The 21,998-nt window shown below is 40.7% G+C and overlaps 1 protein-coding gene across 3 annotated transcripts in view; it reads left to right on the forward strand.

The window, feature by feature from the left end:
- SCAF11 (SR-related CTD associated factor 11) overlaps positions 1 to 21,998 on the forward strand; it is a 71,236-nt gene that overhangs the window by 35,090 nt on the left and 14,148 nt on the right. For all 3 annotated transcript variants that reach the window (XM_048835984.2, XM_048835979.2, XM_075124389.1), the window contains 6 exons: positions 5,795 to 5,892; positions 7,518 to 7,582; positions 10,140 to 10,195; positions 14,962 to 15,059; positions 16,289 to 16,378; positions 20,237 to 20,343. In XM_048835984.2, coding sequence (XP_048691941.2) covers positions 5,795 to 5,892; positions 7,518 to 7,582; positions 10,140 to 10,195; positions 14,962 to 15,059; positions 16,289 to 16,378; positions 20,237 to 20,343 — 514 coding nt within the window. The remainder of the gene's footprint in view (positions 1 to 5,794; positions 5,893 to 7,517; positions 7,583 to 10,139; positions 10,196 to 14,961; positions 15,060 to 16,288; positions 16,379 to 20,236; positions 20,344 to 21,998) is intronic.

Here is a 21,998-nt window from a genome sequence, read left to right on the forward strand (position 1 = left end):
GTACCCGTAGAGGCTGTGGTCCCTTCCCTGGTTATATTAGGAGGTGCTGTCCATGCGCCCCCTTCCTCCTCCCCTCCCTCTCGCACCCCCCCCCCCGCGTTCCTTCTTACCGCCTGTGTCTGGAGTTGGAGCTCTGCAAGGTTGTGAGGTTACAACCACACAATCAGTCTAGATTTTTATTGTATATAATTAGTGTTAGTAGTTTTAGTGTTGGTTAGTTCTAGTGTTTTTTCCCCTGGTGATACCCTCACTGGGGGTTTAAACACTGTCCTTCGTATAGGAGAGCGATCCCTAATAACGATCCCCACACACAGTGCCTGCTTTGTCTTGATAAGGCCCACCTCAAAGAGCACTGTTTGATCTGCAGGAACCTTCACCTCAGGCAGCATCTGCTTGAACAGGTCATGTGGCCTGATCCAGTACCAATGCTGTCATCCAGCTGATAGTCACTCTCGGGCTCTGAGAGTGTGTCTGCTTCATGTTCGGGAGTAGCGCCTCTCCAAAGAAGTGGAGGAGCTGTTCCCTGTCAATTGTGCCAAGGAAAAGGTCACATAAGATCAATCAAGACCGCTCCAGGTCTCAGGGTGACTCTTTTTTGCCTCCCCCAGAAAAAGCATGGACTGGCACGGAGCTGGTGCTGGCGGTCAGGATGGCACAGGTAGCTTTAAGCCTGCTACAGTATAAAGAGGGAAAGTCAGAAACCCTGTACCGTTGACTCTGGTTCCAGTCTCTGTTGAGTCTGGTACCAACGAGGGGGATGTTGGTACTGACTGTGTCCATGTCGTCAGCATATCAGACGGCCGCAGACATCATGTGCCTTTTGGTCCCAACTTCACCACTGGTCCAGGATCAGGATTTTCCCAGAGCTGCACCACCTATAGCCCCTCCAGTGGAGCAAGCCGCTGTCAGCAGTTCATCCCAGTGCTCTTCTTCCAGTAGTGGGGGTAGAGTTAGTATCAGAATTGGTATGAGGAACCTCCTCAGCACTGCCACATGTGTTTCCCTGCCAGCTTTCACCACCCTCAGTGTCGGTACAGTCGGGTACTTCGGTGCCACTGTTTACAACTCTGCGTTCGGCACTAGTAGGTTCAGTACCAACAGTATCACCTCCATCTGATGCACTGCTTCCTGCCTCATTCTGGACAATAGCTGAAACGGATCACTTCCTTGCTCCCTCTGGTTTAGCTGTGCCCCGCCTTGCCGGAATCCCAGAACTCTTCCACAGCCAAGTCAAGGTTGTCCTGCTCTGCATCGTCCAGTGAACACTGAGGACCACTGATGGACTGTTACGGTCCGTAACATTGGCAAGCGCTCCCTGGCCAGGCGCCTACTGGCCACCAATGCCCTATCCATATCTGTGGCCCCCTTGGAATGAGTGGGATGCCCCTCGTTCCTGCAAGACCTGCTATTCATCTCGCTCAAAGACTAAATCATCTGCTAGCTCTGCAGTGATGGCTGTAGATCAGCTGTGGATGCAGAAATCAGCCGTTTTCCTCCCCATGGAGCCTCCAGAGCCCTCTTGTCTGGGTGCATCATCCCTAAGACAAGATCCAGCCTTGGCTCAATTAAGAGCTTTGTCCTCGTCTCTGGATGACGCTATAGTACTGAGTTAATCCTTCCCTTCAATAACAGAGACCTCAAGAGATATCAAGACCTTTATGCCTTGTGGCCTCATCCGTGGGCATCCAGGCAGAGTTCCTGCATAAGAACACCCACAAATTGGTGGACTTTTTGCAGCCATCTGCCCTTGGGAGAGTTGCCCTCCCAATCAATGACACGCTCCTCAAACCAATGAAGTCCACCCCCAAGGACAGAGACTCTAAGTGATTGGACTTTTTGGGCAGGAAAGTCTACACATCCTCATCCCTATGGATGTCAATTGCTAACCAACAGTGTTGCTGTCCAAATATAACTTCCTTAGTTCGGCCCTTATATTCATGTTTGTGGACCAGCTTTTGTCAAGAAAGGCTGCTTGGTGGCCAGAACATCTCTGCGGTCCACCCTTGACATTACAGACACTTTGGCCAGGGTGATGGCCTCTGCGGTCACTATGAGGAGGACTTAGTGTCCGCTAAATTCCAGCGTTGCACCTGATGATTGAGGACTTGCCTTTCAACAGGTGAACCCTGTTTGCAGACAAGACCAATGAAATCCTTGACTCCTTCAAGGACTCTAGGGCTATCCTGAGATCGTGGGCATGTACACCGTGCCAGTGCACAGGCACCACTACGGTGCTCAGCATCAGCAGTATCGCCCACTGTGTAACTTTGTGAAGCCCTTTCCCCTGAAGCAGCAGAACTGACCTAAGAAGAGGGATAGATCCCAAAAGAGAAAGCGGTTCAGCCAGCCTACGCACCATCCCTCGGTGGCATCTAAATGCCCTTTTGACTACTTGGTCCCGAGTACTGTTCCAATCGTTACTCCTGCCTCCTCATCTTCCCATCCCTTTGGGGACAGACTGACCCTTTTTATAGCGGTTGGGGCTTGATTACTTCCAACATCTGGGTCCTGGACTCTGTTAGATTGGGTAATGCCATCCAATTTGTCTCCAAACCTCCTCCCCACCCTCCCTTCCTGTCCCTCTTCAGGGACCCCCTCATGAGATACTGTTCACCAAGCATTGGTGTTGGGAGTGGTGGAGGAAATTCCACTGGAACACTGAGGTCCTGGCTTCTACTCCCAGTACTACTTGATACCCAAATCCAAAGGAGGCTGAGACCTATCCTTGACCTTTTGCAGCCTCAGCAAACATATCAGATATATGAGGTTCCAAACGGTCACTCTTTCGACTGTCCTCCCTGTGTTCTCTCAGAACGATTGGTTCACTGCTTTGACCTCCAGGACCCCTACTTCATAAGAACAGCCATACTGGATCAGACCAAAGGTCCATCTAGCCCAGTATGCTATCTTCTGACAGTGGCCAATGGAGGCTGCCCCAGAGGGAATGAACAGAACAGGTATCAAGTGATCCATTGCCTGTCGCCCATTCTCAGCTTCTAGCAAACAACTTCTGTGTAGCAATTCTGCTCAGCCACAGGCAAATCTTTTGTTTCATTGTAGAGCACCATTTTCAATACACAGTGCTGCTGTTCAGCCTCTCTTACACTCCCTGAGTCTTCACCAATTGCGTGGTGTGGTTACTATATATCAGGGAATCCATATCTTCCTGTACCTCAATGACTGGTTGAGGGGCAGATCCAGAGAGGAAGTTCTCACTCACATCAGTACCACATTGCACTTGCTTAACCGTCTGGACGTCATTCTAAATGCTGGAAAGTCAGCTTTGGCTCCCACTCAAAAAGTCAAGTTCATTGGGGTCCTTAGATTCCACAAGATCATTCCTACTGATTGACTGCTTTCAGACAATTTGATGGGTCTGCCTCAGTCTGCAATCTCTGTCTTCCATGACAGTCCGGGTGTGTCTGAGCCTATGGAGGCACGTATCCGTTTGCATGCAGGTGGTTCAGTTAGCGAGGCTGAACCTCTGCCTCCTTCAGATGTGTGTCAAGATGGTCTACCACCCCAACCTTCGTTTGCTGGAAAGACTAGTTCATCTCTTTCCGCTAGAACTAGACTCCTTACAGTGGTGGATGTGCCCATAGAATGTTTGCCTGGGAGTTCCTTTCACCCAGCCCTCACCCACCTAGTAAGTGATCACCAGCGCTTCCCAGCTAGGTTGGGGGGCACACCTGGCCTTGCTGAAGGTACAGGCATTGTGGTTGAAGCGGGAGGCCTTGCTCCATATCAACATGCTGGAGCTTCAGGCCATCCACAATTCATACTGTGCCTTCCAGTACTGTATAAGACACTCAGTGGTTCACTTGCTCACCTACAATACCACTGTGAAGTACTGTGTGAACAAGCTGGGGAAGCACATTCCAGGTTGCTCAGCCTAGAGCGGGGTCTCAAACTCAGTTTACCTTAGGGCCAGTGCCAGTCCTCAAATCCTCCCAGTGGGCCAATAATGTTACTGAAGATGGTGTTCAGAAAAGAAAACGTTTATATTGTATTTTTTATTTTCGTTTTCTTAGAAATAATAAAACTGTCATACAACTTCATACAATTCTTCGCCTGCCAGTGTTTTTAGTGTTTGCCAGACGCCTGGCAATGCTTCAGTTCTGTGAGTTTGTTGATGTTTGACCTCAGTGGCTAAGCAGTTGAAACCTTCAGGATTGCAGCAAGGTGTGCATCAGATAGTTGTGTTCGGAATTTTGACTTGTTTATATTCATGGTGGGGAAAAAAGTGACGCCTCCATGGCTGACTCTGCCCGGCGACTAGTGATGGTATCACTGTCCCTGAGCCAATGGGAGCTGCAGGGGGCGGTGTAGCTGCATCTCTCCTCCGCCGGCAGCAGTGGGGAGGTTCTCAGGCTGCAGATGGCCCTCAGGCCGGGACTTTGAGACCCCTGGCCTAGAGGCAATCAATCTGTGGCAATTTTGCACTGAGGAGGACATTACTCTGATAGCTGTCCACTTACCCTGGGTTCAGAATCATCTCACGACCACCTTAGCAGGTATTTTTCCCTGAGTCACGTGTGGTCCCTGAAGACTAGTGTTCTCCAGGTTGTCTTTGCAGTGTGGGGCATTACCATGGTCAATCTGTTTGCCACAAGGGAAAACGGGAAATGTCAGATGTTCTGCTCTTCGGGGGGGGCTCCGTCCAGGCTCCCTCTCAGATGCTTTCCACTAAAGTTGGCAATCAACTCTCTTGTATGCCTTGCCCCCAATCCAAGTCATTCCCCAGGTCACCGTCAAGCTCAAGGCGGATCACGCGAAGGTTATCCTCATAGTCTCATTGCATGTATGAAGGCAGTATATGAGATAGCTTCGGCTGTGCCTCCTCAGCAGGTACAAGCTCATTCGACGAGAGCGTAAGCAATGTCAGTAGAATTCCTCAATGACAGTTCCATAGTGGACATTTGCAGGGCAGTAATGTGGTTGTCCATACGTACATTTACAGACATTATGCTATTGCCGCATCTTCCAGAGTGGACACAAACTTAGGAAGGGCAGTACTACGATCCCTACTTCAGTAGACTCATAGTCCCACCTTCTGGAAGGGATACTGCTTGCAAGTCACCTAGGTGGAATAAAGATCTGCATCTACTCAAAGAAGAAATAACGATTGATTACTGTAACTGGTTCTACAAGATGCGATGTAGACATGTATTCCACTACCCACCCTCCATTGCCTCTGCGTCGGAGTCCCCTTATATGGGGGTTTGGTGCAAAGGAACTGAGGCCACTCAGGGCAGCACTGCCTTATATAACCCCAGAGAGGTTCCACAGCCATGAATTGTGTGCACCATCCCTCTGCGGGTACCGCTAGGCAAAATCTCTGGCTCTGGTGTGCTGGGTGTGCACACACCTAAGTGTATTACATGTCTGCATCACATCTCAAAGAACCATTGTAACTGTAACTAACTATTTCTGATTGGGAAAACATAATGCTGTCTTTTAACAAACTTGGATGGATAATAATGGAATTACTTGCTATGAAAATCTGAATCTTGACAGATTATGTAACCACTTTGATATTGCAGAATTTAAATGCATGATTGACAAGGCAGTAAGTCCTTATATATCAAATTAAGATTTATAAAAATACCTGACAAGACCTGTACATTTTGGGATCCAAATAGCTATCTCTTAAGGAAGTTTTTCGTACTTTCCTAGTGGAGCTTGTAAGATTCAGGAATAAATAAGTCCTCATTCATTAGTTTTCAAATAATAATTTTTACACATTATACTGTGCGCTCTAGTTCCAAGACTGACTTCATTTTTTTTATTGCAGGTTCAGGAGAAGATTCAACTAAGGGAGAAGGGAGAAAAAGAAAACTGCTGCTGCAATAAGGAAAAATATTACCACATGAATACAAAAATCTTTATGAGGTTGGTTGTGCTCTGAATGTAATATGTGGTAATATCTGAATCCCAAATATAAATATGGCTATCAAATTTACAGATTGGAGACAGTTTTGAGCATCTTTTTCAATTTTAATAAGTTTTAGATATGGAGTGCAAAATGTCCCATTCTCCCGTAAGTGGTACATAAATTTGATAATGATGCCGTGTCTGCTTGATTGTAGTAAATATTGGATAATGGGTTAAGAGTCACCATTTGCTGTTAACCATTGATACCTGGGCTGGGAGGTTCTTTAGAAGGCAACTAACTGCATGCATCTATGCCTTTGCTGAGTAATTTTATCAAGGCACTAAAGAAATATGGGTAGATTGCGGTGAAATTAAATTTCTAATATTTTCATGATTCTCCTTTTAATACAACCTATGAAATGACGTGTAAAAAAACTTATGAATTTATATAGGCTGATATTTTCAAACCAGGTTGGGGATTTAACACATCTTCTATTAATTTTAATGAAGGGGATGTATGGCTAAATCACCTACACTGCTTTGAAAATATTAACTTTAGATGTATAATGGATATGGCCCCTTATGGGGAAAAGCTCTTGCCACCAAAGTAAAAGCACTTCCCCTCCATTACCTTGCTAATGGGATCTCTGGCAATACAGTCAGATGAACATAAGTCATCTCTTTATACATTGAAAGAAACCTGATCATGGTTAAAAATGGTGCATATGGCATTGCTTTAAAAAAAAAAAGTCATTAGCTTTTACTGATCCATATGGAGGAAGGGATGCTAGTGTCCTATTAAATTTTTGGTATATTGTAAAGTCTCTACACCATTGGTATAAGCACTAGTTTGGTGGTGTAGCGCTTTACTTAACTCTGTTTATGGTTCTTACTTCCATGTCTAAATGAGCTTATTCAACAGCAAAATAAATTGACTATAAATTAATCTATGAATAGAACAGTGAAGGAGTCACAATAATACTTTGCTGACTTTGTTGCTTCTGATTTCGTCTAAGTTGTGATTTCAGAACTTACAGTAGCTCAGAAAGCAATTAGCAGCTGTTTCTCTGATATGCAAGCATGCAGATTTAAATATTAAAGTTTTATGTGCCAAAATATAGTAAGCGAATTCACCAAGAGCTGTATACTGGATTCTTAAAATAAACTAGCTTATTTGAAAACCAGCGTCGATGTATTTTCCTGAATAAAGTTTTAAATTCCCTTTTTAAATTTCTAAAACTATTAAAAGATTAACTGCAAAGTTTTGCTGAAAATTAAAAACATGCGAGATCTTCACTTGGTGCTCTTTGAAAAATAGTAACAAATAAAATAGTCTGTATACCCAGTACATTGTTTCTCAGTGGTTCTCAAATTGATCTAATAATTGATAATATAGTGAAAGTTTTTTGATTCTTTGCAATTATAAGGCTAATTGCTTGAAACAGGGCCAGTTAATGCAAAATTTTGCATTGCAGATGATGTGAAGTTGCAAATCTTGGCTCTGGTCCTGCAGTCTGATCCTTAACAATCCAAGTGCTTTAAACCTACCAAGGTTTTAAAGCTCTTTAGGGCAGTGACTGTGTGTGTCTAGTGCAGTAGTACCCATAGGTGCTATTGCAAATAACTCTTCATTAATATTACAGAAGGGATGCACGTGCTGACAAAGGACCATTAATAGAAAAACTCTGTAAAGGTTTGAAGAACTATAGTAAGTTGATACTTTTCTTTCTCTTGTTGTTACTTGTAGAGCCACCCCCATATGCTAGGATTATTTTCTTACCTTCGTTTTCATAGTTCTTTTAAGATTCTGTCAATCTTGTATCATTTACATGTACAAATGGAACCCATCTTTCTATTATTCAGAATTTGGATGTAAAGGGAAAACTTCTGGTTTTGGTAGAACTATATATACGCTATACTGTGTAAGTTAATATGAAAGCTTTCTTTTTAATCATAATGAAACTGGCGTATATCACAAGTGAAATGGATTTGGTTTCAACCTACCAGGTGGTGTTCTGCACCATGGAGCCACTGCACAGTTTATCAGAAGTCAACACATTGGTAGTCTCTGCTAACAGGAAGCCCAGAACTAGGTTATAGCAGTTCAGAACTGAGTTGCTTTAGCAGTATTTGGGGGGGGGACATTTTCAGAGAGCCTTTCTCTAGTTAATAGTACCAGCATCGCTTTTTTTAAGAGCTTTATAGTTCACAAAATTCAGCCAAATTTTGGAAACTGTAGCCTACTTGGAAAAAGGCCATTATCAGGTAGCTTAGAAAGTAAACAGTATTGAAGTGATTTTAAAAAATTATTAACCTACGGTGCTACAACAGTTATTTTAAGAAGTTTCCTTTGCTTGACAGTAGCCATTTAATCTGATATAATGTAGAGACAAAATTGCAAAATGACATTTTCTTTGTTATATTTTATTAATAGCTATAAATAATAACACTTAAAGTTGGCTTGTGATATTGAAGTTGATCTGTTACAGTACAGCTACATTGCAAAAAAAAAAAACAAAAAAAAACACCCCCCAAAACCTTAGCACTGAGTCTCAGAGCCCATGTTAATTGACTCAGGTTCATGGGCCTCGAGCTGTGGGGCTACAAACTGCAGGTCAGATGTTCAGGTTTAGGCTGGAGTTCGGGGTCCGAGTCCCTTTAGGGAGAAGGTCTCAGAGCCCAGGAACCAGCTCAAGCCCAGGCATCTAACCTGCAGTTTGTAGTCCCACAAGCCCAAGTCAGCTGACCCGGGCCAGCCGCAGCTGTGCCATGGGTCTTATTGCAGTGTAGACATACCCTTAGATTTTCTCTTGAAGTGATTGGAAAACATTCTTTTTATCTGGTGGTGAAATGCAGGCTTTATGGACCTTCACAGAGCTTCAAGCAGAAGGCTTAAATCATCTGCTGTGACCTCCTGTATATCACAGGCCATTAAATTTCACCCAGTTATCTTGTACTGAGCCCAGTAACTTGTTTAATTAAAAACATACCTTCCAGAAAGGCATCAAGTCTTGATTAGAAGACATCAAGAGTTGTAAAATCCACTGCTTCCCTTGGCAGTTTGTTCCACTGTTTAATCATGCTCACTGTTAAAAATGGGTGCCTTATTTCCTGTTAGAATTCGTCTAGCTTCTACTTCCAGCATTGGTGCTTGTTATGTCTTTCTCCACTAGATTAAAGAGCCCTTTAGTACCTGGTATTTTCTCCCCATGGAAGTATTTATACACTGATTAAGTCACCTCTCAGCTTTCTTTTTTATAAACTAAACACACTGAGCTCTGTAAGCCTCTCATTGTAAGGAATTTTCTCCAGCCCTTGAATCATTTTTGTGGCTCTTCAAAACCTCAGAACTCCCAGTACAATTAATGGAAATGGTATACATGGACAGTTTGTTAAATCAGCCGTGTATCTTGACAATATTGTCAGTTTTTTCAATAATCCATGAGTTCACAAACCCTTTCATAGTGTTGGCCGTAACTAAATAGAAGAAATATTGTGTCATTGATCCCTTTTTCTCTCTTTCCCAATTTTGTATCCCCTCTCCTCCCACTCATTATTGCATATAATCCTGGTGTCAGGTATAGCAATTGCTGTGTATTTATTGTATTTTATTCTTTCTATTACCGTCATATTAGGAAAGTGGTGTCGTATTTTTCACTGTCTGTGAAGGTAGTTTAGTGGTTGGAAATAAGGAGAGCTATTACTTTGACTAGCTCGATCTCTCTGGTTTACAAGCAGTTGGTCCATGGACAAGTTTAAGAATTGCTTTAATAATCTATTTCGTTTCTAAATAAAAACTGAATAACTCTGGTAATCTGGAATGCATAAATTTAGTTCTATAAGCATCTCTCCAATTGACTGCTGAGAAATTCTTTGTGGAAAAGTATATATCACAACATAAACCTAGTTTGATCGGTGTGCCTCTCTCTCTCTCTCTCTCTCTCTCAAAATGAGATTATATGTTTATGTTCTGATTTATATAAATTAATGGACTACTCAGTATTTCATTTTCCAGTCTTATATGCGCTAGTAGCAATTTCCTCTCAAAGCAGTTCCCAACAATTTTTACTGGTTATTCTCTGTAAATTACTTCTTGGCTCTTGCCTGTAACAGTTTAAAAAAAAGTAGTAGTAGTATTTGGAGAGAGTCTCACTTGACAGTGCATATTATAATGCTGTTGCATTAATGCTCTTAAACATACAATTAAAAAAGAGCAAAATGTGTTAAAATTTAGACCAAAGCGTGTCATCTTGATTTTTGCACAGGTGGTATTTCAGATGATGAAAGAAATAAGGAAACTGCATCTGTGAAGATAAACAAGGTTTGTTCAAATAACTGGAGGAAATATCGTGGTTGAAACTAACTAGGAAGTGAAAGTGTCAAGTTTTTTACACTGTAAATTATTTTGAAAGTTAACTTGTCTGTTTTATCTAAAATACTGCATATCTGTAGTTATTTAAAAAAAATTAGCAAGTGATTTAAGTAATACTGGTTATGTGAACTTTGACAGTCTGCCTGCAATACAGTTTTATACTGGTCCATTTTGTTCACTTACACTAAAATGTCACAAGGGTACCCTGCAAATACCTAAAAGTAAGTTGCAGTATATTTCCAAGTCTTAGCTTGTGGCATCTGGAGAGCTCAAAGAAAGGTCTTCTCTAAAGAAAAATAGCTTGGAACTTTATCTTCTCACCAACTTGCAACATCAGCCACAAGCCCTTAGGCAGAGAAATTAAAATATGAAGGCCACGGAGAGAGGAATGCCTGAATCAGCAGATGTACTTAACCAAGTAATTTGCTATGCGAATAAACATTCAGATTTAGAAAAACTCCATTTTTGTGGGATTATCTGAAGATAACGAATTAGCATCTTCCAGTTCTTTTGCTTTCTTTGTATAATTTAATGTTACACCAGAGGTTCAGAGCCAAGGTCACAAGAAGCCATGAAGTCTCCAGCCAGTTTCTTCCTTTTCATCGCTAGCTGTGGTTATAGAGACCTTCACTCTGTGCCCAGAGTTTTTCTTGGATTTTGCCTAAGAATTCTTTATCTGCTGTTAGTTGTTTTTAGACAGTTACATTTTTAAATAGTTGTAGGTTTCTGTATCATGCATAGTTTAGGTATCATGGCCCCAGTTTTCCTGATGTAAGATACACATACCTGGTGTCTGGTGGGCCTTGAGGATATTTGTTTTCTGGATGATTGTTTCTTGTGTTGGGCCTTTACCTCTTGGAGCCCAAAAGTAGTTCCAGGCTTTCTCTTCCTGTGATAGCCCCCACAAGCCAGGTCTTTTGATCTGTTTGGGGTATCATTCCCAAGCAGATATCAAAATTATCATTCATCCACTTAAAAGCATCTGAAGTCCAGGGAAAAGGCCTTTGATGTCGGATCAGCCCCTTAATCTGGCTCTGGGATGGATGAATACTCTGGGTGTCCAGTCCTAGTGCTGTTTATTATACCATCTTTGGAATAATCTTAATCATTGAAGCTGAAACCTGTTAATAGAAGGCAATATGCCACATACATAAGGTACCCAGTCTTTCTGCAGCAGAAATCAATAGAAAAAAGACTCCTATTAGTATCACTGGAAGAGATCCAGAGCTCAGAATTATCCACAACAAAATTATTTGTTGTTTACTTACAGCACCTATTTACTTTAAATATAGCTAGTTTTCACGGATATTTAACTATGGAAAGAGTGAAAAGATGGTAAGCAATTGAGACTAGGGGTTCTATCTATACCGTCACAAGACATTGTCCTAGTGCAAGTTTCCATAGCAAATACATCCTTTGGTTTGACAGTCCTTCAGTCATCAGTACTGCATAGGTCCTCACACCTTCCTCCTCAGTGAGTACTGTCTCAGTTTCCCATAGTGGAATACACATAGGGAGTTGAAGAAAGAGGTTCTTGCCTTGTATGGTAACTGGGTTCTTTGAGATGTGTGGTCCATGTTTGTATTCCACTACCTTCCCTCCTTCCCCTCTGCTTCAGATTCTTGACTCATGATTTGCAGTGGAGGAGAGGCAGCCAATCCAAACCGCCCCTTCTACTCTCAGTTCAGAGCACAAGGAGATGAGGAGCGTAGTCACAGACCAACAGATACTGCTAGCAAAAAATTTTCAGTCTTATCGCGTGTGTAGCCCCAGTGAAATGCAGGTATGGACCACATGTCTCAAAGAACTGCAGTTACTACACAAGGAAATGACCTGCTTTTGAATTTTCCTTTTATTTAAAAAAAAAAATTAAATACTTGAAATTGAAACAAAACATTAGTTTTGCGTCAAACACATACTCTGTTGTTCACACAGATCTAATAATGAACACCAAATAGACATGGGAAAAATATCTTCAGTGGTTACACATTAAACTTCAGGAATTTTTTTTTGTATTGTTCTCAAGTGAACAACAGCGTCACTTTGTAGTTTTCAGAATGTTTGAACCATGAAATCTTTACTGTTTGGTCCAGGGAAGAGGGGAATATTGATTATTAGGGCTGTCAATTAATTGTAGTTAACTCATGCAATTAACTCAAAAAAATTAATCGCACTTTTAATCATACTGTTAAACAATAATAGAATACCAATTGAAATTTATTATAAATATTTATGGATGTTTTTCTACATTTTTAAATATATTGATTTCAGTTACAACACAGAATACAAAGTGTACAGTGCTCACTTTATATTATTTTTTATTGCAAATATTTGCACTGTAATGGAATGGTGGTCGAAGTATGAAGGACATATGAATGTTTAGCACATCTGGCACGTAAATATCTTGTGACACCGGTGCCATGAGAATGCCTGTTCTCACTTTCAGATGGCATTGTAAACAAGAAGTGGGCAGCATTATTTCCTGCAAATGTAAACAGACTTGTTTGTCTGAGTGATTGGCTGAACAAGAAGTAGGACTGAGTGGACTGGTAGGCTCTAAAGTTTTACATTGTTTTATTTTTGAGCGTAGTTAATCTTTTTATATAATTCTACTTTTGTAAGTTCAATTTTAATGATAAAGACCTTGCACTACAGTACTTGTATAAGGTGAATTGAAATACTGTTTCTTTTGTTTCTCTTTTACAGTGCAAATATTTGTAGTCCAAAAGTAAATATAAAGTGAGCTCTGTTCACTTGGTATTGTGTTGTAATTGAAATCAATATATTTGAAAATACAGAAAACATCAAAAGTATTTAAATAAATGATATCTATTAATATTTAACAGCGCGATTAATTTTTTTAAATCACTTGACAGCCATATTGATTATCCAATTTTTAATCTGGTGTGCATTTATAAACCGCAATACTGGGCTGTTGAGTCTCCTGCATTGTTGGGTTATTCATAGGAATAAGAACTCTGAAATCTGCCTCCTGTTGCTGTTATTACTGAGACTTTCTTGTAAGCAACTGTGATTAAACTTTTATGGTTCATTTTTACTAAAGTTGGGAGAAATATTTGCTAGTGTAATACACATTTTTATGTTCATGTACTGTAGCATGAACTTACCTATGAACTCTGCAATCAATTGCTGATTTGTATCATGTTTCCCTGAATTAAAAAACAAAACACAACTTCACAATTGCAAAAGCAAACTACCACAGTAATGATAAATTTAATTTTTTTACCTACTGGTGATATTTATTAACTAGCATCAAAAATGTGATGGACAATAGGAAAACGAAGTATGTACCCAAGGACCTTAGTGGATTTAGTTATCCCACCATCCAGAAACTTCATAGAATTTAAGTTCAGGCTGCTTATGTACAGAACTCATCATCACAATCACTGAAGAGCAAGGACATCTCCAATTTGGGCAACCTTATTGAACATGCTGTAACACCACACATGATATTATGCAATCACTGACAGACTCTGCACTTCTACAAGATGGTTCTTGACACTTCTAACTTATTCAGCAACACAGTGGATGCACAGCATTCCTCTAGATTGTACTCTAATACAAAACCTGATCCTCAACAACATTGTAACATTTTCTGTGGTGATATGAGCAATTAATATGCGTAAGTGGTGGTTGTCCATGGGGAAACGTGAGGTTGGGGTTAGTTTTGCATTCAGAAGCGATTCAGAAGAATTTAGTGTCTTTTTGTTGGAAATGCAGTGAGCTGAGGCACAATCACTGAGAGTGTACAGACTTGGGGCTCTCCCCAATTCTAGGCTTCTCTGAAAAGTCTCATCCTCAACTCACCCCCCGTGACCTGTTCTCCCCAAACATAAAAACACTTCTTCTCAGGACATAGACACCTATTCTCCCCCCATCCCTTGCAAAATCTGTTCCCCTCTCTGCTTCCTTCCTTGTATGCTCCTGTCCATGGTGCTGTTGCCTGGTTTGCTGGGGATCCCAGACAGCTCCGAAAGCTGCTGCTTCTCCTGTCCCTTTATAAAACCTCTTCTCCCCTGCCCCACTGCAGATGTGTAGAATTCTGTATGCCCCACAGACCCCATCTGTCCCTACCTACCTACAGTCCTCCTTGCTCCCCAACTGCCTCTTTAGGGTCTCTGTGCTAGGTAGAACTGGTGACTCCAGGCAGGCTGACATCATTGGAGGAAGGAAGTAGCTGAATTTGATTTGTGCATTGACTTTTTCTAGCAAAAATGATTAATGTGATGATACCTAACTTAAACTTTCTTAAACCCACAAAGTTTAAAACTTGTCATCTTTCTAAACTCTTTTGACGATGTCTCTGTGAGTGGGTTTGGATGTTTGTTGGTACTGTAGCTCATTAGCTAGAGGAGTTAGGAAAAACCATGAGACTGGAAAAAATTCAAAAGGGTCTAATTTTTAAATGTTTCCTGTACCAAAGCTAGAGAAAATCTGACTATGAAAAATTAAATTGGCCAATGAAGAGCATATGTATAAAACTTGGAGACTGAATTCAAACATTTGGGTATAAAAGTTTTAGTCCTGCATTAACTGCACATCTCAATACAGTTTTAACTATAAAGCCTCTGTAATATACATCTGAAGGAAATCTTACCAGTGTAATTTAAAGTCTATGGACAGTTATGTATTAAGCGCTAAAGATGCGGAAGATTTAGTATTGGCTCTCTTTCATTTACAATTTTATTTTGTAGCCCAGAAGACAGACCTGCTCCAATGAGTGCTTCAGAAATCATTTTTGCAATAGATCTCCTTCCACTGGAGAATCCTTCTCCAGCTATAGAAATGATTGGTGAGTATTTGCTAACGCTTTACCCAAATTACCATGTAAGTTTTAGCATTGTAGATGCTGTAATTGCAGTTAAGGGATGCTTTCATTTATATTTTATTACCCCCAAATACATGTAATTTTCTTACGCTCATTGCTAAACAAAAGCCTGCATTTTTCCTTTAAAATCTGGTATTGGAAATGGAGACCTCAGTTCAGCAATCCATCCCTGTTCACCAAAGCATGTGAGTACATGCTTAAGTCTCACTGGTTTGAATAGAATTTAACTACATGCTTAACTTAATGCTTTGCTGAGTTAGATAAGACCAATATTAGTTGACTCTCAGAATAATGAGAGAACACTATTCAGAGCAAGGGCAGAGTTTAAAAAAAAAATTAGGTTGCTCATGCAGCAGAGAAAATCTTCTGTTGTTGATCTATCTTGGCACAGAGAGGAGTACTTTTCCATCTCCCTGAACCATCGTTTGCTAAATGGCCCAGTACTTTTAAGTCAATAAATAAGGAGATCACAAATATTTTGGGGTTGTTCAGGTGGGTGGTCATGATAAGGGAAAGTTTGGGAACTCATGATGCATACAAAATGTCTAAAGAAAGAGAAAAATAATGAAAACCTTGAACACTAGTTGGATAACAAAACAGGGAGAAATTATATGTCATTATTTAGTACTGTATAACTTAAGAAATGCAATTCCTCCTCACTTGTCCCATATAGCTTACCAATACTAAATGTCAGGGTAACCAAGTTTCTTCACTCCTTAACCTCATCACAGACCTTTTCTTCAGGCTGTATATTTGGGAGTCTTCTAGAGGATTGATGAATGCTGAAACTCTACTCTTCTCTTGAGGAGTTCATGAATTTAAAGTCCCATACTCAATTCCTTCATAACCTTATGAGATGTAATCCAGCACATCACTTCCCAAACCTAATCTGTGTGTCTGTTTATGACCCAGTCAAAAGATGTCAGATATTGCATTCTGCTGTCATCTTAGTAATTCCCGCCTTTCCTTAGAATTATAGCTTAACATGCTCTGGGACATTTTTACTCAGTTGTATGTTCAGGTGGGTGGGCATGAAAAAATCTTGAAACTTTAAACATGTAGAAATATTTTAAAACTAATTTAGGAATAATTGCCTTTTAATAAATTTGCTTGTGTCAATTACTGACATGCATAATATCCAAGACTGGTATAATGCAAACTGTTTAAAAAAAGTTCTGAAATTTATCTTGCAGTACAGAACTTACAGAAATTCATACGGTGATCAGACAGAAGAGACGAGAACTGGAATTGTTGTCATCCTCTGTGTTAGCTAGAGTTCAAAGGTAAATAAATGTTTCCTATCCAAAGTGTTCAATGGTTTTAAGTGGATAAAAGTTTAAATGGATACTCAGATTTGAAATCACATTATTCAATTGTTAGAGAAAACTAAAATCTGTTTTCAGATCATAATTTTCTTCATTTTCACAGCTTATTTGCTACTTTTTATGTAAATTGAGACTTTTTATTGTACATCCTGGTACTTGCTTTTCATGTGCATCAGTGCAATAACCTCGCTGTGCACTGATCTGTGAGCCTACATGTGCCATTTTTCATACGTGTGAGTTTAATTTTATTTTGCATGATTCAGGGAATGTCAGTGTTTGTTGTTGTTTATTTTTAGAATATTCTTCTGATTTAAACGCAGACTACTAAATCTCAAGACTTAAACCTCAACTTTAAACCAGTTAGGCTTACCCTCTCCCATGATTGGTTGTGACTTTCTTCAACCTGGGGAGGAAAAAAAATCCACATTTTTCACCCCATGGTGGATAAAAAATGGGGGAGATGGATGGACCTTGACAGTGTTAGCAAATGAAACGCAAAGCACATTCAATTTCAGTTTCTTCTTCTTTTTCATTGTCTCAGCCTATGACAGAGGTGGGCAGACTACGGCCCGCGGGCCACATCTGGCCTGCGGGACTGTCCTGCCTGGCCCCTGAGCTCCTGGCTGGGGAGGCTAGCCCTCGTCCCCTCCCCCGCAGTGATGCCGCCGCGCCGCTAGCACTTTGGCCTGCCACTCCTGCTGGGCAGTGCCGGTGGCGTGGCTGGCTCCAGTGGGGCTGTGAGCTCCTGTTGCTCTGAGCAGCATGGTAAGGGGGCGGGGGGTTGGATAAGGGGCAGGGGGTCCCGGAGGGCAGTCAGGGGAGAGGGAGCAGGGGGTGGTTGGATGGGGTGGAGGTTCTGGGGGGTGCCCTCGGGACGGGAGGCAGGGGGGGTTGGATAGGTGTGGGAGTCCTGGGGGGCCTGTCAAGGGGCAGGGGTGTGGATAGGGGTCAGGGGATGGGAAGCAGGGGGGGTTGGATGGGGGTGGGGTCAGGGGACAAGGAGCAGGGGGGTCGGGTGGGTTGGAGGTTCTGAGGGGGAGGGGGTGGGGGCCAGGTTGTTTGGGGAGGCACAGCCTTCCCTACCCGGCCCTCCATACAGTTTCGCAACCCTGATGTGGCCCTGGGGCCAAAAAGTTTGCCCATCCCTGGCCTATGACCTTTTAAATTTTGAGATCAGTTATACTGGCTGTGTAATGGAAATGTTCTATAGCTGCTTTGAATAGTTCCTCCGTTTTGTTCTTGTGTGATTCCATTTCTTAATTAGGTCAAGCCAGATTTCACTGAGACTGTGCCAATAATGCCATCAGCTCATCTGTCAAATCCCTCCAAAATTTCCTTCAATTGCATTTGTAAGTTTAGTGTCTTTCTGTAGATTCTTTTGAGTATGCTTGGTTTTTTGCATTGAGCAATAGAGGACTTTGATCGAATTTTCACACGCCCTTGGTAGTTCTATGCAAAGGTAGAGATACAATTTTCCTGAGAGCTCAACTGAATGTGATTGCAAATGGGAAGATGGAGCATCAGTCTTTCATTTTCTAACAGCCAAATAGGGTGATAGTTGTTGCAGAAGTCTTATTTTTGGACTTCAGATGTGTTTTACGAGTGTGGTAAGTGTTACTACTTTATCAAAAAGACAGTGCTGAACACACATTCATCATAAATTTTCAAAATAATTGCATGAGGAGTTCTCTCATCTTTTTTTTTTCTGTCTTTCAATTCTTTGTTTTCTGAGCAAATGGGAGAGATTTCTTAAACTTCCTTCTGTGTGCTTAGATGACATACATAATCAGCAGTTTGGACCATTTTTCTGCTGTTTAAATTGAAAACAGAATCAACATAATTAAGAATAAAATGAAATCCCTCAACAGATGAGTGTAACTGTTAATCAGACACAAGGACTAACTCAATACCTTGCATTAATATCAGTGTTGATTATTATAGTTTTTCTTGTTTTCCTGTATTTTTTCTCTTGCAACTTCTAGTGCTATACTTAAGAGTTATTCTGTCTGGTGGAGTAAACTCAGGGAAAAATACTTCTATCATTTCTTTAAATTACTTATTTGCTATGTAGAGGGCTATTTTGTTTGCGTATCACAAGATTGCAACTTTTTTGTCAAGTTGAATTTAAGCCTGTCGTTTGTTGAAAAGTCTTATTGATTGATATTTGCTATTCTTTTTGTTTTTAACAAGAAAAGACAGCTCCTGATAAATCTTATGTTGTAAACCTGCTGGAAGTCTTGGAACAACATTTAACTTAACCATTATAATTTAGATGTTTACTTCATGTGCTGAGAATCATGATAGTATCAAAAATGTCATTTACAGAATCCTCAAACTCACCTTTGTTCTGCTTTTCAATTTCATTAGAAAGTTTAATTCAAAGTCGTGCTTGATGTTGAAGAATCCAAAAAAACCCATATGAAATGAGCATGAATTCTTTGTTTTACTACTTATCTCGTTCTGACAGTGTTTGTTTTAGTGTGGAAAAACAGTTTTAATTACTTCAGTTCATTCAGTGAATTATTTCCTACTACTTACTTCAGCTCTAGGCATATTGAATGAGAAATCTTACATAGGTGTTTAGTAATCATTTCCCTAATCTTCACTTGCGGTGTTAATCAGCAGATTTCACATTTACTACAGGTAAAACTAGAAATGATCTAGTGAAATCAACCGTGTGAAGGGAAAAAAAAAAGATGAACTAGCCAGCTTTTATGTTGAACCATGTTGTCAGATATCCTGTTTACTTTCTAGAAGTATCTGGTTTCTAGTCATCTTAGCTCTGTTAAAATTCATAAATCCACCTTGTCTTCAGCACCCGATGACAGTTGACTCTGTAGGCTAGCCACACCACTTTCCCCAGTCACCAGTAACTTTACCCACTTTTCTTCCCCTCTAGATTTCTAGGCAGTTCTGTAACTTTCTTATAGTTTCCTAATAACAAGATCCTTGATGATGTCACCACTTCCCTTTCTATTTTTAGAATAGTTTTCCTTTGCTGATATGAGGTGTTTAGGTTCTAATTTCAGAGTGATACAGAAATTTAAAAAGATAGATCAGTGGATGGTGTGTTTTGGGTTTTGATACCCCACCCTCCAACAACTCTGCCCTGCCCAAGCAAAACCCATCTTGTTATGTCCATATGTTCTCCATATTAGTGAATATACCAGTATTTGTTAACTTCCCCTGACCGCAGCAAACCAACTTACTCTCCATATAACATGATATGGCACACTGGATTTCTTACATCTGTGGTGGAAACTCCTGGTTCTTCCCTACATCCATAAAAGAAACATTTCTGGAGAAAATGATAACTCTTCACTCCCCATACTCTTTTTCCAGAACTTCTGTGTCTGAGGGAGAAGGAATCTCTCATCCCTTCACTGTGCTCCAGCCGGAGATGGATTCTCTTAGTAGTATTTCTTCTGCTTAGCCAATGGAGGGGAGATTATTATTGGACTGACTGTGAGGGCCTACAGCAGGACTCTGGATTTTTCTACTGAAACCTTGCTTCAGGTTATGTCATGTCTGATTTCATCTAAAGGATTGTAGGGAGTGAGTTAGTTTGGCTTTTGTCAATGAATAAGGACTCCTGAAGAATACATCTTTCTGGGAAAGAAAGCCTACTCATCAGCTTTGACTCTCTGTATCACTAGCTATGAGGCAGTCCTAAGTATAATGTTTCATTTGTCAGCATGGTGAAACATGATATTACATGCTTAGTACATTAAATGACATTGTTATATCTTATTTTTCTAAAGTTCTTCATAAACCATTGTACCTTTTTCATTGCTTCATTGTTTTTTAATATTACAGAAGTCCCTTCGTGTTTTGTGAAGCTGAAGCGGAAACCTTTCTTCTTGCTTCCAGTGTAATGCCAGGGACTGTTTTTCCAACATATACCACGCCTTTGGAAAATTTTGGTAAACTTTTTTTTTTGTAAGTTTTATTTATAGTTCATATAAACTGTTGTCCCACTATGATTCTCTAAATTAGATGAAGTGTTCAGTTATAAAGAAAAATTGTAATCAGATGCAGTACAATTAGTAAGCTTCAAACCCAGATATTTTCATAATCAATTTTCAAGGTTAAAATTTAGGAGGTAAACTGTTGTGCCAGTTTCCAAATAATTGGTCAGTTACATAAAACACTTGTTTTCTTCATTTAGTGAAGAGCAAAATGTTTTCTATATAAAATTTCTTCTGTATATCAAAATTATATGAATCTTATATTTACTCTTGTAACCTTATCAAACTTGTCGAAAGGATGGATAGCAGCTTTGCTGATATGTTTATATATTATTTAACAACCTAGACTGTCAGTGCTCTATTAAATGTTGTGAAGGAAGCAATCTTGTACAGGAGCAAGAGGAGTGGTTTAGATTAGTATTTAATTGGTGGGGCACAGCCATCACCAAAAGGTGAGGGGGAAAAACTGGCAGAATTGTTTTGATCTTTAAGTAGGAATTTGGGGCTGGGGCAGCAGTGAAGGAGCATACTCTCCCTCCTGCTGCGGTAACTGCCATCTAGTCCCTGCTCTAGTCCCTTCTGCCCTCAAACCCAGTTAGAACGGAGATCTTCCTCCTCCCCATAACCTGCACAGCTTTGAGATGTGGGAAGCAGAGCTTTCAGAGACAGCGGAACTATCATCAAAACCTCTTTGAAGCAGTATTGCCTCAGAGCGAAGTGCTGGGCAAGCAGAGAGAGACTTTGGGTCTTCAATGCTAGCGGCAAAAGCAGGGAAACAGGTACCAAGGGACAAGAGGAGGGGGTGAGAACAGCTCCAGCAGTAAAAGTACAAAATTGTAGCAAGCAAAAACTTTACCCCTCTCTTGGGTGGGGGGAGGGAAAAATTGACTCGTCAGGGCTCCACTGTTTAGTAGTGCAAGTTAACTGGCTCTCTTTCCCCTCACTCCTGTCCATGTTCCTATCCTGCATCCAGTAGTGATAGGAGAACATGTTAGCTGGATGCCGCCGCTAAAATTCTCAGTGACTAAATAGTTAATATTGACATTTAAATTATAACCATTTTCAACTGGGTGTCAACTTTGCAATTATTAAAGCTGTATAATGTCCCTCAAAGCTATTGTTTCACTCCATCTGCAGATTCAGGAGCGCATTTCAGTAGTTCATATTTTAAAGGCTTTCTTCACCTTAAAGGGGGTAGAAACTTAAGGTTTGTCCACACCTGGGAGTTATACCAGGATAGCTACAGTTTTATAGTTATTCTGCTATAGCTGTGTTGGTCAATTTCGCCATACAGCCAAGCCCTTAATGTGCTTTAAATTAAACTCAGACAGAAATTGGAGCCAGTAGAGAGAAATTCGGGAGAAACGTAAAAGCTTTATTATTGATTCTACTTTTAAAATTGGGGGAGGTGAGTACATTTAAATATAACTTGAAAAATTGGTTAACTTTCATACACTTCCTCTCTTTGGGGCTGGTCCTATTTTGTGGTTGCAGATATTTGACTTAGGAACTTGATCCTCTTAATTGAAGGTGGGGTCAGCAATTAAGAAAAGGGCTCTTCTCAGGATGCTTAGGGACTGCCCTTCAGTGATTGAGATGTGGCATAGGAA

Source organism: Caretta caretta, chromosome 1, assembly GCF_965140235.1.
Source record: "Caretta caretta isolate rCarCar2 chromosome 1, rCarCar1.hap1, whole genome shotgun sequence".
Classification (NCBI taxonomy): domain Eukaryota; kingdom Metazoa; phylum Chordata; order Testudines; family Cheloniidae; genus Caretta; species Caretta caretta.